The 17,213-nt window shown below is 50.8% G+C and overlaps 1 protein-coding gene across 3 annotated transcripts; it reads left to right on the top strand.

Moving 5' to 3' along the window:
* Positions 1-2,091: 2,091 nt before the first annotated feature.
* On the top strand, positions 2,092-16,887 carry LOC147141517 (solute carrier organic anion transporter family member 5A1-like). Of its 3 annotated transcripts, XM_086042122.1 has the most exons (11): positions 2,092-2,296; positions 3,617-3,769; positions 3,833-4,603; positions 10,140-10,272; positions 10,528-10,748; positions 11,488-11,652; positions 11,731-11,929; positions 12,133-12,292; positions 12,587-12,831; positions 13,463-13,527; positions 14,276-16,887. In XM_086042122.1, exons 2-11 carry the CDS (start codon positions 3,691-3,693, stop codon positions 14,767-14,769), a joined length of 2,532 nt encoding a protein of 843 aa, XP_085898248.1. In that variant the 5' UTR covers positions 2,092-2,296; positions 3,617-3,690; the 3' UTR covers positions 14,770-16,887. The 3 variants fall into 3 exon arrangements, with proteins under 3 accessions (XP_085898248.1, XP_085898246.1, XP_085898247.1); XM_086042120.1 differs by having other exon boundaries at positions 3,617-4,603; XM_086042121.1 differs by lacking the exon at positions 2,092-2,296 and adding an exon at positions 2,458-2,782 and having other exon boundaries at positions 3,617-4,603.
* The last annotated feature ends 326 nt before the right edge of the window (positions 16,888-17,213 follow it).

The following is a 17,213-nucleotide window of genomic DNA, read 5'->3' as shown; positions in this document are numbered from 1 at the left end:
CCCAACATAATCATCACCGCCTTCATCGGCATCATCATTGTGATTGTTTCGTAATCGTCATTGCATCATCATCGTCACTTTCATCATCATCATCATGGTTAACTTTATTGTCATTATCATCACCTTCATCATTATCATCATCCACATCTTCATCGTCGATATCAATATCACCATTGTGATCGTCATCATCGTCTTCATCAGCGTCAACATAATCATCACCTTCGTCGTCGTCATCATTGTGATTGTTTCATCATTTTTATCATCGTCAACATCTTTATCTTCATCCCCACCTTCATCATCATTATCGATGTCATCATCACCATGATGATCATTTTCATCATCCTCATCGTCGACATCATCATCGTTGTGATGGTCTTCATCATCGTCTTCCTCAGCATCAACCTCCTCGTCGTCATCATGGTCATCTTCATCCCCCTCATCTTCCTCAGCATCAACCTCCTCGTCATCATCATGGTCATCTTCATCCTCCTCATCTTCCAGCCTTCGTCTGCTGGTTTGTTTCCAGTGGTTGGTCGCATGCACCTGGAGAGGATGAGTGACGCGAGGATGGCGCATGTATTGCCAGGACACTTCATTAGGTACACGTGCTGATGCAATCTAAAGATTGTGAATAATAACAAAGAAATGATCAAATGACTGCACCCGCCTTTGTCTCTGAACTGCATTTGGAATTGTCTGACGATTACAATCTTAATTGATCACCCTTAACACTTCACATCAGACTAATTATGATAATGAGGAACTTATATTCATAGATGAGATGCTCCTCACTATATCATCGTACTGTCAAATTTCAACGGAAAAAAAAAAGATCATCATGAGCCTGCTGTGGAGAATTTTGATTCTCAGAAGAATTGTGAAAAGTTTTGATGTGTGTTTTAATGTCTTTATTTTACACATTTGACTTTTTGATAGCGTGAGCAAGCATGTTTAGTATATGCTGCTGAGTAACGTTGTTTTGCTGGCGCGGTTGTTCGACCGGTGACTCATTTCTGGTGTGACTCCGGTTAAAAGTTGGACACGCTCAGGCCTCGTCAAGACAAGAGATAGGAGCAGAGTGGGGCGCAGCCCATTCGTCGAAACAAAGCATTCTGCTCAGTATTGTGTTTGTGGAATAGGAGTTAAGCAGTAAAATCCACCCAGCGGCCATTTTGCCACTGCTGTCGGTTGAAAATGACATCACAGTGTCTTGGGACTCAGGTAACAACCAATCACGGCTCATCTTCAGACAACAGGTGACGAACGCAATTTTAATCTGAATGCCATGTTTGGACTAGTGAAAGGGCACGGAACATGTTTTTTGCAAAGAATTTAGTTTTTTTGTTGACCTCCCCTTTAAGTACGGCTCAGGCTCAATCTATGCACGCGTGCACGTGTGAGGCCAGCCAGCACATTCAACATATCAAAAGCGAATTAACATTGTAAATATCAACAACGATTTAACGGAAATGGCCAAAATGCACGCTCTCTGGTGAAGCGAATACATTTCCGGCTCCAGACTCATTCTACTGCATTTATTCCATGTTTACTTGTTGGGGCGGGAGGTGGGGAGTTTACGTGTAAATCCTTAGTTGTCCACGAGAGGTCGGGATTCACCAAATATTTCTCTTCAACTCCTTCAAGCGCACGGGCTCCCGCACATCATACACGGAACGCGCATTGATTTTTTTTTTTTTTTTTTTTTTTCACAATAAAAACAAATTGATAACATTGCGGATTCATGTTTTCATTCAACTAATTTACAAAAGGCCTTTCTTTTATCACAATATCATGATAATAATGATGGTAATAATACAATATAAAACAATACAATTGTATTTATATAGCGAAATTTCATAACAGCGAGAGCTGTAACAGAGCACTTTACATACAAACAACAAAATAGCCATAATACAACAAAATGGAATCAATATTTCTAAAAATATATATATATGTAACGCCATTGATGAATACGTAAATAGTACGTAAAAGTAAAAGTAGTTCTCACAAATATTTAAATCACAGCAATTGTTTTTCAAATAACATACAAATATGGATGTTATTCTTTTCATACAGTCTGCGGGCGATGACCGCTGCGGGAGAGGTGCTTTTACTTTGAAGGCAGCCACATGCTATTTCCGCCGTATTTCCATCTCGATGCGATGTAGTTTGGCTTCCATCAGCGCCTCCACAAAAAACCGAGGCACTTTTCTTTCGCTCACTCGCCCGGCCCCCACGCGAGGGACTCGGACATGGCCGTGTGAACATTTGACGTCTCTTCTCGTCCAAGCGTCAAGTGAGTCGCGCTCGTTCTCGTCGAGATGTTCACTGAAATGCGTTGAAATGAAATCAGCATCACTGCGGGGCTTCACTCGTGCGGCTAACTGCAGGCTAGCTGTGTCATCCTGGGAATACTTTTCACAATAAAACCTCGACGCAGTGTCGAGTTGGGTTGGAATTATCCTCTGTAATACAACAGAAGAATGCTACAAAAGGCGCGTCGGGTGGGTTGTATTGTTCACGTTGCCGCGTTGGAGTAACTTGAAACATGTGACTCGCCGCTTTCGGATGGTGGGGGTCGACTCGATTCGCGGCTCGGACGGATGCTGCGCCTGGTTGCACTGGCGTGATGCTTTGGATTATTTGAAGGAAATAGCCGACCGCGAAGCTCATTGTACCATCGCCGAATTCACTAGTAAACGACGAGCAGTGAAGGCGATTCGGCGAATGTGCTCAAATGCCACATTTTGTGCAATTCTTCAGGAGCAACATTTAAAATGAGGTGAATTGTCAACGGAGTCCGTCGACGAACTTTTTTACACGGTGCAATTTAACGACCAAGAATATTCTCATTGGAGCCAAAACCTCTAGTGTGACCTCAATATTTGGCAGTTTTTCCCCCAAAATATTGGTGTTTTATTTTTGACGCGTCCGTCCCATTCCGTTTTTGCGTGTAATTCCGTTGTGTTTTGGGGAAAAAAAAAGCACTGCGGTGTTTGTCGTCAGTCAAGCAGCAACCGCAGCTTCTCCCTCCCCCACCAGTGCTCATCTATTTGTTGTTGTCTTTATTTTCTTCGACAACAAATGTGCTGGTGATGCAAACCGGCGATGATGCGGGAGGTGAATGCCCTTGCTGGAGGAGGAGGAGCAGGAGCAGGAGCGGTGGAGGAACAACCGTGTGATCCAGGCAGGGTGGGAGGCAGGCAAGGCAAGAGGGCCGGTCAGAGCAGGGCCGTCCAAACGTTTTCCTCCGAGGGCAGCGTCCAGAAAAAATCAAGGACGCTGCGGCCACTTTGACATCCTGAATTGACCGAACACACTCAAACCAAACCAAACCAAACCAAACCAAACCAAACCAAACCATCAAGCGAACGTGCGGCGCCGCCTTGACATGGCAGAGAGCCGACGTTTCATTTCATTTCATTTTGACATGGTAGGGTTTCTCTGTTGATGGTGGACTTTGTCCCACCGCAAGGGGTTTTCTGGTTCCCGGCAAAATATGTCGGGCCGGACGCGGGGAATAGTCGGTCCCATAACGAGGCCGAAATCTTGCCGCGATCAGGCTAGCGGTGTGGCGCACGATTGAATGCTAACGTGGCGACTGTCTTTTTGCAAGCTGAAGACGCCATGGCCCCGTGAGGCGGCCGCTCGCGCGCAGCGTCACCAGCCGGACCGGACGCGGCGGTCGTCATGGAGGCCGACTCGTCCGAGTTGTCTGCGTCCCTTCGCAAGGAGGACGCCGGTTCCAGCGAGGCGGAGGAGGATCCAGGTACGACCCATCAAAGTCTCAAGCCCCAAGAGGAAGCCTCACTGTCTGCTTCGGTCACGGCAGAGGAGAGCACCGAGTTCATCCGGCTCGGCCGCGCCGACTCCGCCCCGCCGAGCCACTTCCTCCCCAAGGCGGGCAAGTCGGCGTTGAACCGGCCCGCGGAGAACTCCTCCTCATTGGCGTCCGCCGCCGGAGGGCGCAATCAAACGCCGGCCCGCCGCGGCCGGCCCGCCGCGGCCGGCTTCCTGCCGCGACTGGGCGCGCCCAGTCGGAAGTACCTGGCGCTGATCCTGCAGGACTCTCGCTGCTTCCTCTTCTGCATGTGCTACCTGACCTTCATCCAGTCGCTGATGGTGTCGGGCTACCTGAGCAGCGTCATCACCACCATCGAGAAGCGCTACAGCCTTCGCAGCTCCGAGTCGGGCCTGCTCGTCAGCTGCTTCGACATCGGCAGCCTCCTGGTGGTGGTGTTCATCAGCTACTTCGGGGGCAGGGGCCAGCGGCCTCGCTGGCTGGCGGTGGGCGGCGTCTTCATCGCGCTGGGCGCCGCCCTCTTCTCGCTGCCGCACTTCATCTCGCCCGCCTACCAGATCCAGGAGGTCAACTCGTCGTCGGCCAACGAGGGCCTGTGCCTGAGCGCCAACGCCAGCCGCGGGGCCCGCGCGGACGTGGCGTCCTGTCCGCGGGACCAGGAGGGCAACGAGCACAACCTGTACGTGGCGCTCTTCATCGTGGCGCAGATCCTGGTGGGCATGGGCTCCACGCCCATCTACACGCTGGGGCCCACCTACCTGGACGACAACGTCAAGAAGGAGAACGCCTCGCTCTACCTGGGTAAGCCGCCGCCGCCTTTCCGCCGTACGACCAAGCCTCGCCATTGCCGCGGGGGTCGGCGCCAAGATGACGCCGCCGAAAGACCGCCGGCATACCACAGTATTTGCGTCTCTCGAGCCCTCATCCCTCTTCTGTCGGAATGTTGTCGTCGCTCTCGCTGTCTTGCTCTCCTCTCTATCCCTTGCCCTCTTTCTGTCGTCCCCCCTTTGGCTTCCTCGCTCACGATCACTTTTCTCTCTCTCTTTCGCTCTCTTGTATCTATCGCTATCGACCCGACCCGACCCGACCCGTTATCACTGTTTTGGTGGTCAAACGTGCCGAAAGGATGACCTTCTTTCGCATCTCCGCGCCATGGAGCTATGTTGAAGTGAATTGAGGAGCTGCAGCTAGACCACGGTACTGCTTTGTCACCATCTTGTGGCGTTTTGGTGCAAAGGAAGTGAGTTGCCTTTGAATAACAAAAAATGCTCACTGCCCAGTGAATTTTCTGTCCCGTAACGGACAACGGGTGCAAAAGAGGCTTCGGTGAGCAGTGCTTTTCGTACTTTGCTGTGAATCGTTGTCAGTTCCCTTCAAAGTCCGAGTCCAAGACCACCCTCGTCCTCCTTCTTCTCACCCGCTTTGGCTTTGGCATGTCTGCCCTGGCATCGTCGCCCCAGTGGCCTCAAACAAGCTGAAGCTTAATCAGAGCAACAAATTAGAGTGAGATGTTGTGTGCGTGTGCGCGTGCGCGCGCGCGCGCGCGTCGGGGGACGCGTAAAGGGAGACGTCTGTGCATTCCTGAACACCAAATGACAAAGAGAAGTGGCTCAGTGTGTTTTCTATGGACTACTGGCAATGTGCTGCGAGAATGGAAATCAGGATATATGCCCGAAGAATTTGTCTTCGGTAGTTAATCCGTTGAGTACTTTCACATAAAAAAAAAAAAAAAGACAAACAAATGAAATAAAAACAGATCAATTTGAACTGTGCAAATGATGCAGAATGACAGAAATACAACGATGGACGCAATAATGACGGCATGAAAGAGTTGTGAAATTGTCACCAGGAAATGAAGTTATTACCTTTACGAGGAAAGAAGTCATCGGCGTGTCTTTCGCTTTTGGCGTGCATTGTTTGCAAATGACCCCCAAATGGCTACGAACCTTGGGGTTCCCCAGGGGTCAATCCTGAGTCCCGTGTTGTTCAATCTGAACTTACTTGCAACCTGCCAGCTATTAATTGTCCTACCGCGCGACGCAGATGACGACATGTCGCCAACGGTGGGTGATAGATCTTTTTTTTTTTCTTTTCCTCTTGCGGAAATGCATGCAGTCGGTTGATCGTCATTGTTGTTGAGCAAATGGACTGGTCACGTCTTGTCTATTCTAATTCAACCAGTTTTTGTGATTCACTAATAGAGCTACAAGAACACACTCAAACCAGTCCTACAATATCAAAAGTGAAATTTTCCTTCTGGAACCGGACAAAATTCCTGCTAGGTGATCTATTTTTTTTTTTCCTTTTTAAATTCAACAAGGTAAGCGTGCGACTGGTTTGTAGAAATGAGGCAACGTGAATGAATGTGACCCCGATGAGTAAACAAACCAACAACTGTCTTCTCCTTGCACTCAAAGTCACCTGAGAAAGTTTAGCTCAGCTGGACAATGTCAACATTCCGTTGCTGGGATGCAGGAATGCTGTTCCAGCGATGTTGCGCTCAGGGACTAATCTTTTCGAACTGAACTACAACCGGAGTCGGGTTTTTATTCAAACTCTTGGCGGGGAGGCTCAATTGGTAGTCTTTTGCCCAAATGTCTTTCTTCTGGCTTCTGATTGTCTGAAATAGTCTTTGCGTTTGAAATTAGCGCAGCACGATGGGTGACTTTGCAGTCAAGGGAATTGTTCGTGCCACTCTCCTTCTGTAAGCCCCTCTGACACTTGTCTGTCTGGGTGAGGCAGCAAGTGGCAATAAAGTGGACCTTAAAATGTTGTGTTTTTGGGGCTGGTATAAATTTGCCTCCCCTGTAAACGAACATCAACCGGGGTCGACGCTAGCGTTTTCATGACAAGACTTTACAGTGTGAAAGGGGCTCATGTGGTCCTTCGGGCTTCTGATTGGCTAAAAAGGGTCGTAGAATTTTTGGCTTTGTCTTGTTTCGCTGTCCCGTGTGAAAGATCCCAACTCGGAATGCGGAGTATTAATCAACGAGAGAATGTTCCGGTTTTGGAGCTAGTGTTGGACGACGGACGTCCGCCGCGTGAAAGGGCGGTAACAAATTTCAGGCTTTGTCGGCTTACCGAGAGCATCAACTGGAGTCGACTTCAAAGTTTGGATGAAAAACATTTCTCCGTATCCCTGCCGTGCTACTTTATCTTATCGTGACGATGACGTTGTCGATGTCGCGGCTCAGCAGGATGTCGGCCCAGAAAGATCGGCTCATTCGTCTCGGCACTCACGCGCGCTTTTAGGATGCTCATCGAGGAAGGGCTCGGAAAAGCAAGCGGGGAATTTCCCGGCCGTGGTCCAGCTTAAACAATTCCTTCTGCTGAGACCATTTGTCCTGCAATCCCCGACGATGCGCCCCGTTCAATCGCGCCCGTGCATTGTGCGGGACAAACGTGGACTTGTTTGTATGAGAAAGAGCTTGTGACTTGTGATTTGATACTGTATTCTGCGGCCGCTCCTGATGGGGGCGCCGTGTTGGAAAGCGTTAAGGAGACGGTTGCTGTGTCAGCACGTTGTCGTGGCAACGCACAGCATTCCATTGCGTCTGGCCCCCTTCATGTCCGTCCGCCGTCCGACTGTCTCCGGACCCTCGCGCGCGTGACCGCCGCTCGCTCAGCAGAAAAAAAAATACTCGCGGCTTTGAGCTTTCACCTCCACAATTATGGTCGCCGCTTCAGTTTCGCTGTTGGTTGTTAGTGAGCAGTGATGCACTTTTTTTACCCTCTTACATGCAAAAGATCCCATCAGTACGCATACAAAAGACGCAGTCAAGTGGTTACACAAACGAGCAAAGAAAAGGGAAAAAATAAAGGGAAGAATCAAAGGAAGGTTAAAAGAATGGAAGGAAAATGTAAAAAGAATCACAAAAGAAAGACTGAAGGAAGCTTAATCGAAAGAAGAAAAGACCATGAGAAAAGAAGTAAAGAGAGGAAAAAAAGGACAAAGAAGAACCAGAGAAAACTCTTGACAAAGGCAAAGAAAGGAGGTAGGGAAGTGGCAGTAAAACAGGCCAAAATCCGGTTGTCGGGAGGTAATGCAGGGGAAGAGGCACTTTGCAGTCTATGCCCGGTTTAACCAAACAAATAAGTCTTAAGTCGAGATTGAAAAATTCGGCTCCAATTTCAGTGAGGAGGACATTGCGGAGCCCCGAAGCCAAATTGGAGAAGGCGCTTGAACCCGCCGACATCAGAGACGCCAGCGGACCAGCGTGATTCCAGCGGGATACAACATGCGGCACGACAGAAGTCAGACAGATGGGAAGCCGCTCCGCACGCCAACGTTTTACGAGCAGGCTCCAAAGCCTTCAAAGGCCGTCCGTCTCCGTGGACGGTGAGCCGGTGCAACGTGGCCGGTGGAAGGCCCGGGACCGCCTCTCCATTCCATCATAAAAGGCGCAAAAATGCCCCGACGGCAGTTAGTCGAGATCAAATATCAGGCCTTTGCTTTCGGGAAGACATTGTCCTCGGGTTTGAGCGGGAGCGCCGATGCTTGTGCCAGTCCGTCGGCGGGTTGTCAGCTTTGCCGTCATGGCGGCGGCGCACGTCGGCATCTGCCTCAACTCTGCGCGCCTGCCGTCGTTGGCGGTCTGGGTGCGGCTTTAGCCCGTCGCGTTGCGTAACTCGGCCCGGGTTTTCCCTCTCCTCCAACGGGAAGAGGGATTAACGGAGCCCTCGCCTCGGAAAGCGCTCGATCCCGTCCGTGCGTGTGCGCCGGCGAGCCTCCTCGCACCCGCTCGCACAACGTGTCCCAGTGACGAGCAAGTCAACTGATTCCGGCATTCCGAGAAGATCTCGACGATTGTGTGCGTGCAACGTCATTGGTCACTTTACTAGCTTCACCTACGCTCGTCAGAAGTCATGCAGTCGTAGTAGTGGCGGCGCTAATAGTTGTAGTAGTTGGAGAGGACGACTTGATTGACCCCACGGTGGGGAAATTCTCCGGCGACAGCAGCCATAGTGTCAGGGAAGGTCCCGTTGAGGTGAACACCCGGGAACCGAAGCGAGTCCGCTGTCAAACTTTTTGCTCTTTGTGAGGGTTAGCAGCAGGTGGTTATGTGCGCACCCGCCCACAAAGTCTTGGGCGGGCGGACCCTCGGCTTGTTCCTCTCAGAAAGGAGGAGGAGTTGTCGGCGGACTTGTGCAGGTGACAAATAGGAGAATTGGAACTGAAGTCCCAAGTATCGGGACTGAAGGGGAACGAGCAATGGCCGAGGGTCCACGCCGTCCCACGTGAGTCCGTCCCAAGGAGGCTGGCGTGATGGCGGGACGCTTTCGAAAGCACCGGGGAAGGGAAAAAGAGCGAGAGCGCTCTCGCGGCGCTACCGGGGGGCGAGCCCGGGAAGGAGCGGTGGTAGTAGGAGTAGAGTCGCGGCTGCCGAGACCAACTCTGAGGACCTACTTTGTGTTCTGCGCTCGCACCGGAAGGCCAAAGGCGAACGTTCCCACTGGAGAGCGGGACTCGTTCAGTCACACCGCCACCTGAGCCGATGACGCCTTTGGGGGCCGAGCGAGCCGAGGAACGTACGCTGCTAATTCCCTCTAATTGGCAAAAGCTCATTCTTTTCATGTGACCACACAGAGGCCCCGTTATGTGCTCCGGAGAGACTTACGTAAGCGTCAAGGCGTTAAGATGTGAACCGACATCCACACTGTCTCTTCTTAATGTCAGATTTGATTTCTATTTCAAGATGACACACGTTTTTTAATGTGCCATCCGCCGTTCGGGTTAGCTGGGCCTTCGGACCTCTCGGCGGTCTGTGGAGCATCTATGAACTGATGCGGTTCGATAGGTCGCCACTTGGGCTTCGGCTCTTAGTAGGTCGCGGTCATTTTGTGGTCGAAGGTTGGTTGCTTAGCTCGTGGCTCGGTTCGGTAGGAGGTTAGTTGGCGCTCAGGTTGATGGTTCAATGCTTGCTTACAGTCATGAGTGGTTTGCAGAGGTCGGCATTTGACTCCATTTTGCCGCTCCGTCTTTCCTCATCTGTCGTTTTTGGTGACAAACCAAATTGTTATCATGGGTCCGTCAGTTAAGTCTGTCGCTCCGTCGCTCCGTCCCCCCGCCCAAAACCAAAAAATGGCAGCGATAGAGGCGAGGATTTGAAATGAAGTCACTCTTTGTAATTTGTGGTCCGCGTTAGTAGTAGCGTATTCTTTTTTTGCATTGATTTATTCTTCATTTTGATTGGGATTCCAGTTAGAGCGTCCCTAGCGGCGGAAGAAAAATCGGCAGAATAGCCGCACCTTTATATAAGCCGCATGGTTGAAAAAAAAAAAAGTTGCGGCTAAATCCGCTATTCTGTTCTTGATCTTCTTCTCTCTTTCTGTGTAGCCATCATGTACGTGATGGGCGCTTTGGGCCCGGCGGCGGGCTACCTGCTGGGCGGCGTCCTCATCGGCTTCTACGTGGATCCCAAGACGGTGGTTAACATCGACCAGAGCGATCCCCGCTTCATCGGAAACTGGTGACTATCAACAAACGCGCGCACGTGAACATGAAAGCACGTCAGAGGACTTGAACAAGATTAGTGAGCCCTCGTTCCACACCTACCATCAAAAGATGCAAAATCTGTCAGCCGGAGAGAACATATAAAGGCACTTTCCCAAGTGCCCCTTCATGGTTACCACTTGCCTGTCGGCATACTGTCGGATCTGCGGCATCTCGAGTCGGCGCCGTATGAGAACCCCCCCGAAATGTTTTGCTCCGTCTGTGCGTGCAGGTGGAGCGGCTTCCTGCTGTGCGCGGTGGCCATGCTGCTGGTCATCTTCCCCATGTTCACCTTCCCCAAGAAGCTGCCGCCGCGACACAAGAAGAAGAAGAGGAGGAAAAAGTTGAGCTTGGACGACATGTCCAGCGATGACGACGTCCTCAAGGAGAAGAGCGGCAACAACGGCGGCAAAGCCGTCACCTCCTCCATGGGCTTCGGGAAGGACATTAAAGGTATGCATGCATGCGCGCGCAAGAGCGCTTTGAGTTGATGGGGGAGGGCTTTACTTACGTAGCTCCGCTTACGTCTGCGAGCGATCATCGGGTGCGGTTTTCCATACGTTGGGTGCGAAGCGATCCGAGGACGGTTCCATTTGAGCGCGGAACCGCTCGCCGAGATTCCGCTTTGAGTGGATGGAGTAAGGCTCCGTTCGATAGTGTAGGATGCGATGACTTTTTTGTCGTTCTTTTACACACATTTGAATGAATTTGCCAGGTGTGTGAATGTGCCATTTCCTTCAAAGAGATAGATCTCTCCAATAAAAGAGGATTCGATACGTACAGTATCTCGATACGTTTGAAAGTGGATCGGTTCCATTTGATGCCCTCGCACCTTTTAAATCAAAAGACCTTTCTCCGCTTCAACTCCGGTTTTTCCTTCCACCCCTGATATTAAAGGATGTTGGAGAGAAATTGCAATTGATTTCAAAGACCCAAGGATCTTTTGTAGTAAGCTGATGGTTAGTACAGAACGGGCAACGCGTTTGCAACACCCGTCCAGCCATATTTCTCGATCCTATTTGATCATTGCTAAGGTAGCTGACGGCTCGGCCGGTGAAGTCCATTTGTTGGTCAGCGACGTAGTTGCTTTCTTAGTTGGTTGTTAAGTAGGCGGTGGACGGGTTGATGCGAGAGGAGTCAACATTTTCGAACGGTGTCGGAACAGAAAGTGTTTGTCACCGTGTTGCCGCAGATCTCCCCAAGGCGGCCGTGAGGATCCTCAGCAACGTGACCTTCCTGTTCGTCAGCTTGTCCTACACGGCCGAGAGCGCCATCGTCACCGCCTTCATCACCTTCATCCCCAAGTTCATCGAGTCGCAGTTTGGCATCCCCGCATCCAGCGCCAGCATCTACACAGGTGAGCCGGCCGGCCGGCCGGGGCCGCCGCCGCCGCCGCCGCCCGACATTCCGCCTGAACGTTGCGCCGCGCGCCCAGGCGTGATCATCGTGCCCAGCGCCGGCGTGGGCATCGTGCTGGGCGGCTACATCATCAAGAAGCTGAAGCTGGGCGCCCGCGAGTCGGCCAAGCTGGCCATGATCTGCAGCGGCGTGTCGCTGCTCTGCTTCTCCACGCTCTTCATCGTGGGCTGCGAGAGCATCAACCTGGGCGGCATCAACATCCCCTACACCACCGGGTGAGTCCGCAAAATCAAACGGGCCGGGCCGTCATGTTGGCTTCATTTTCTATTTTCTTAGGTTCAAACATTTTCATGTCAAAGGAATGATTGCAATTCCAACGATGAGCCGAATAATTGTGATTCATATTTTGTTCAGAATGGAGCAGCAAATGATCAGTGACATTTGAGCGTTTTAGAATGTCAAGCTTGCGGCGTTTCAGGCCGACGCTGACCATGACGCAGAGGAACCTGACGGGCGGCTGCAACGTCAACTGCGGCTGCAGAATCCACGAGTACGCTCCCGTGTGCGGCTCGGACGGCATCACCTACTTCAACCCCTGCCTGGCCGGGTGCAGCGGCGTGGCCAACGACAGCAGCGGCGTAAGACGCCGTCGCCCCCGTCTGACCGTTCAACCGCCCCACCGCCGCAGTCATCCTTCGCCTTTCGCGGCCGTGTGGATTTTCAAATCGGACAGACCGAACGTTCTATTGCAACTGCGCGGCGATATGGTGCGGTCAACCTTGTGAGCTCAGTTAGTGCAGCCTACCCCTGCCAGTTAGAATTCATTTTCGTTTCTTAGTCCGACAACTGTATCATGAAAACAACCCAAGCCCAATCGTCAGAGTGGCGGTCCGGTTTGCCCGACGGATGGATGCGTGCGTGTGATCTTGCAGATCCGCAACTACTCGGAGTGCGCCTGCGTGCAGAGCCGGCAGGTCATCACGCCGCCGTCGGGGGGGCCGGGCGGCAACCAGTTGCAGCTGGTCATCGTCAAGACGTACCTGAACGAGAACGGATACGCCGTGTCGGGGAAGTGCGACCGCACCTGCGGCACCCTCATCCCCTTCCTCATCTTCCTCTTCATCGTCACGCTCATCACCGCCTGCGCTCAGCCCTCTGCCATCATCGTCACGCTCAGGTACCGCAAAAAAAAAAGTTTTAGACCAAGAATTTGAATTTGAATTGAAAAAAAAAAAAGGTTCTTGCTCATTTTGAAAACGTACTTGTTTTCATCAGAAATACGAATACTTCAACAATAGGACGTTCACAAAAAAATCTCTTAACCCCACCAAGGAAAAAATAGTACTGCTCCTGCTACCACCGCATTAAACATTTCTAATAAAATACTTTTTAAACTGAAAAAACAAAACATTTTGATCAAAAAAATGCTTTTATAACTGTTATAATCCAACGCTACTTTCGATTTTTTTTAATGACTTTTAAGTTGTTTTTCCCATTATAAATCATTGTGTGACAAACTTTGTTTAATCAAAGAAATGACTTTTAATTGAAAAAGAACATTCTTTTTCATTTCAAACAGTACAATTTATTCAGCTAAAATATGTTGACGAGAGTCATCGGCTCAAGCTTTGTTTCAAGCAACACGCGTGAGCAAAATAAGTTGACTGATTATTACCTGCCTACTATTTGTACCGCTCCACCAAACGTACATATTGGTTCCTTTTGGAATATTTTCCGTTTATTGCCAAGTACGCTCTGCAAGCGGATGTGAGCTGCTAGCGCGCTAACTAACGGGTGTTTTTGTGCAGGTCGGTGGCCGAGCAGGAGCGACCGTTTGCCTTGGGGATGCAGTTTGTTCTGCTCAGGACGCTTGGTGAGTACAAACAAATCTCGGGAGGATTGCAAATATTTTGCAGGAACCGGGCATGTGTTTGGAATGAGAAAAATAACACTTATAATATAATATTGTCCTTTTCTAAAAGTCATGACATAATTGGATGAATCGAAGCATTTTTGTCACACTTGAGCCTTAATTGAGCGGCCGTCGCGCCGCTCCTTCTGGTGTGCGCGCCTCAGCCACCGGGAGGCAGTATAATACAGATGCGGGTATCGATACGCTTCGTTTGGACGTCTCAGCTGCTCAGTAAACCGCAGTAAAATGAGTTATTCTTCGCAGAGGATAAAGAAGAGATGACTGTGTAGTGTGATGTTGTCTGCCTACGTATGTTGATTCACATTTTTGGGGGAACTTTGATGAAGGAAAATAGCACTGTATTGTAAACTATCCTTTCAACAATGGCATCAAAGAGAATGAAAAGTAGTCAAAGCTGACACGACCGACATGCGCAGCATCGCCACGGACGCAAATCTCCGTTGCTCCGAGGCTTTTAAATGCGATCTGTTACTGAGCTAAGCAGACGCTTCTCGCGGCAAATCGTTGCGGTTGTTTCAACGACGCAACGTGTCGTTGCTGTTTAGTTTGAGGGTAAATTCAAGCGGGGAGCTGAATCAAAGAGCCCCGTGAAGCTTGGTTCTCCGTTTGACACGAGGGCGTGCCTAATGAAGTGTCCTTTGTCCGATGCTTTTGCGTATTTGACCCGCCGTCCGCTTTGGTGTGGCAGCGTACATCCCGACGCCCATCTACTTCGGCGCCGTCATCGACACCACCTGCATGCTGTGGCAGCAGGACTGCGGCGTGCACGGCTCGTGCTGGGAGTACGACGTCACCTCGCTGCGCTTCGTCTACTTCGGCCTGGCCGCCAGCCTCAAGTTCCTGGGCTTCCTCTTCATCTTCCTCACGTGGTACTCCATCAAGTACAAGGAGGAGCGCGTGGAGCGCTGGCTCAAGCGCCACCTGTCGCCCGCCGACACGGTGGGCAGCCTGGTGTGCCACCCGGGGGGCCGCAAGGGCCACGCCCGAACCCGCTCCTGCCCCGTCAACATCCCGCGCAGCGAGCACGCCGCGCCGCCGCCCGCCTGCGCGCCGCCGCGCGCCGGCGCCCTCAACCGCGGGGTCAGTACGCAGAGTTGCCCGGGCAACGAGTTGAAAGCCGTAACGCCGCCCGCCCCCGCCGCGCCGGCGCGCTCCCTGGAGCAGGTGGCGGTGCGCGTTTGACCGTCGGGTGCCGACGCCTTGCTCAGCTGACTTTCCGTACGAGCGGTGCGCAAAAACGGCACCCGCCGCTGTCGTCGCCGCCCGACCATAAGCCCCCAACCCCCCCCCCCCCACCCCCCCCCCCCCCCCCCACCGTTGCTCCCCCTGAACTGAACTGACAGCCCGCCTTCACCTTGACAACACTAATCGGCACGCCTGGACACGTCACACATGATGAGCTGGTGCTACGCAAGTCTAGCACCTTTTGGGCCACTGTGTTCGGTACCCAAGGGGTGAAGATCTGGGCCCGGTTTGCCTCACTTGGCACCAAAGTCACCGCAACACTTTGCTGTAGCCACTTTGGTTCACTCTAGCCAATTTGTTTGAATTCCCACCGTCGGTCGGTAGCTGGGAGGGCGATCAAAGGAGGCGCAGCACTTTTGGGCACCCTACCTCAGTGGGATGACCTTTTTTGCATTTCAGTTGTCCAAAGTACAAAAAGAGAGGTCCAAGTTTAGCTTGAGCCCTTTTTGCCACCCTTTCTGGGTGTTACGGGACCTCAAACAAGGAGCTTCACGCTTTGGTTGCCTTTGGGGACCCTTCAAAAATGGGAGCGGACCGAATGCAATTGCCAGCAGCTTTTTTTTTTGGGGCCCCTTTCCAAAAGGATGGCCCATGCGAGACGAGCTCGGGTCCACTTTGACATTGTCGCAACTTGTGAAGGCTACCAAAGTAACCGTATCACTTTTTAAACCCCACTGCAGTGCTCGGGTACCTAAACCACAGAGTCAAATGCACTTTATTTCACTCTGGATATCAATTTGTTTGGATTGCCTTGGTCAAAAGTTGGGCCGAGTACCAAAAGCGCTCTACCGCTTTTTGTCCCCCTTTCGTAGAATTTGGGAACCCAGAGGGTGGACCTGGGACATATATTCTTCATATTCTTGCATTATGATTGTGGAAAGTAGAAAAAAGAAGCGACTTTCCTCAGTGTTATGCTACCTAAAAGAAGGAGCTAAACCGTTTGGTTGACTTTGGTACTCTTCACCACTTTGACAATGAACGTTTATGAACCAGGCCACTTTTGGGCACGCTGTGTCGCAGTGCCGAAAGGGCGCTGCTCCACGCTTGGCTCGGCTTGCCTTTCATACCCTCCACAATTTTTCACCATGGAAAGGAAGTCACCAGACCACAACACAGCGTGTTGACACGTTTGTGAACGGGGGCGGGGCTTGTGAGGATTCGGCCGGCTCATCGAGAAATCACGTAGTCGATGACGCTTCCCCGATGATTTGAAGAAACTTTGACGTACCGATCGAGTGTTAGCCACTTAGCGCCACAAATTTCATCAAGCCAAATCATTCCGAAAGCCTCCGAGATGACGCGAAGCGATTTTATTTCAAGTTGGAGCGTGCGTGCCAGATGTCAACATGTACGTTGGCGTGTTTTACAAACCGCGGCAAATATGGAGGAGGGAGCGCGTGCGAGATGTCTAAGTCGCATGTGCGACTTGCTTCGTTGATTGCGTTGTAACTCGCACACACCACAAAAATCAAACGCGTTCATGTCATCTTTTAGGTTAGATAGAAAACAGTGTGATAGAAAAATGTGATTTTTTTTTCCCATCACTTCCTGGTCTTTGACCAACTTACTGGGGATCCCCGGGGACACAAACGCACGCACACTTGTCTGCTTTCATCACAGGGTCACATGATGGCTGGGCGCAATGCATTGTGGGAGAAGCGAAAGCTATTAGAATCTCCGTTTTTTTTTTTAAAAGGAATACTCAGTGATTTTCAGCCTGTCATCCAGCCGATCCAATCGACACATTTGATTGGCTTGCAAAAGCAATGTGTGCACATGACCAGCAACCTGTGGCTTCACTGACCACACCTCCTCTGCTGATTGGTTGTCAAGTTTTAAGTGACATCCGAAAGGATTTCATCATTGAACTCATTCCCGCCATAATGAGCCTAATTGAGTCACGTGATCGTCATGTGACCATCAGGTTGGATTTAAAAAAAAATCTCAGTATTTTTGTTTGTTTTATGAGGTCACGTCACTGGGATGCCGCTTTGACGTCTTTCCGTCAAAAAATGTGAACAAAAGAAAAAAAATAGTAATAAAAACTCATCATTACTTTTGGTCATTTCTTTTTTTTACCACTAGAGTGCGCACTCGTGACAGACAAATACCTCCAAGGACTCAACCACTCACGATTTAATTTAACGGTGTTGGTGGTGGGGGAAACCTAAATATTTTTGTTGTTGTTGTTGTTGTTGTTGTTTTTTTGTGCCTGTCCGTGCGCGCGCATTTTTGTGTGTGTATTCTATGTGTCTGAATATGTGTGTGCCTGTTTGTAGTCATGTTTGTGTGTCTGTGCGCGTGAGTCTGAGTCAGGGAGTGGGTGCGCGTGGTTTTGCAATTTCGTGTGCATGCTTTTGTGTGTGTGGCGTGTGCGCGTG

This window comes from Filicampus tigris, chromosome 10 (genome assembly GCF_054856515.1).
Source record: "Filicampus tigris isolate MCC_2025a chromosome 10, RoL_Ftig_1.0, whole genome shotgun sequence".
Classification (NCBI taxonomy): Eukaryota; Metazoa; Chordata; class Actinopteri; order Syngnathiformes; family Syngnathidae; genus Filicampus; species Filicampus tigris.
The sequence above is the reverse complement of the archived record's forward strand: the minus strand, read 5'-3'. Positions and strand labels throughout refer to the sequence as shown.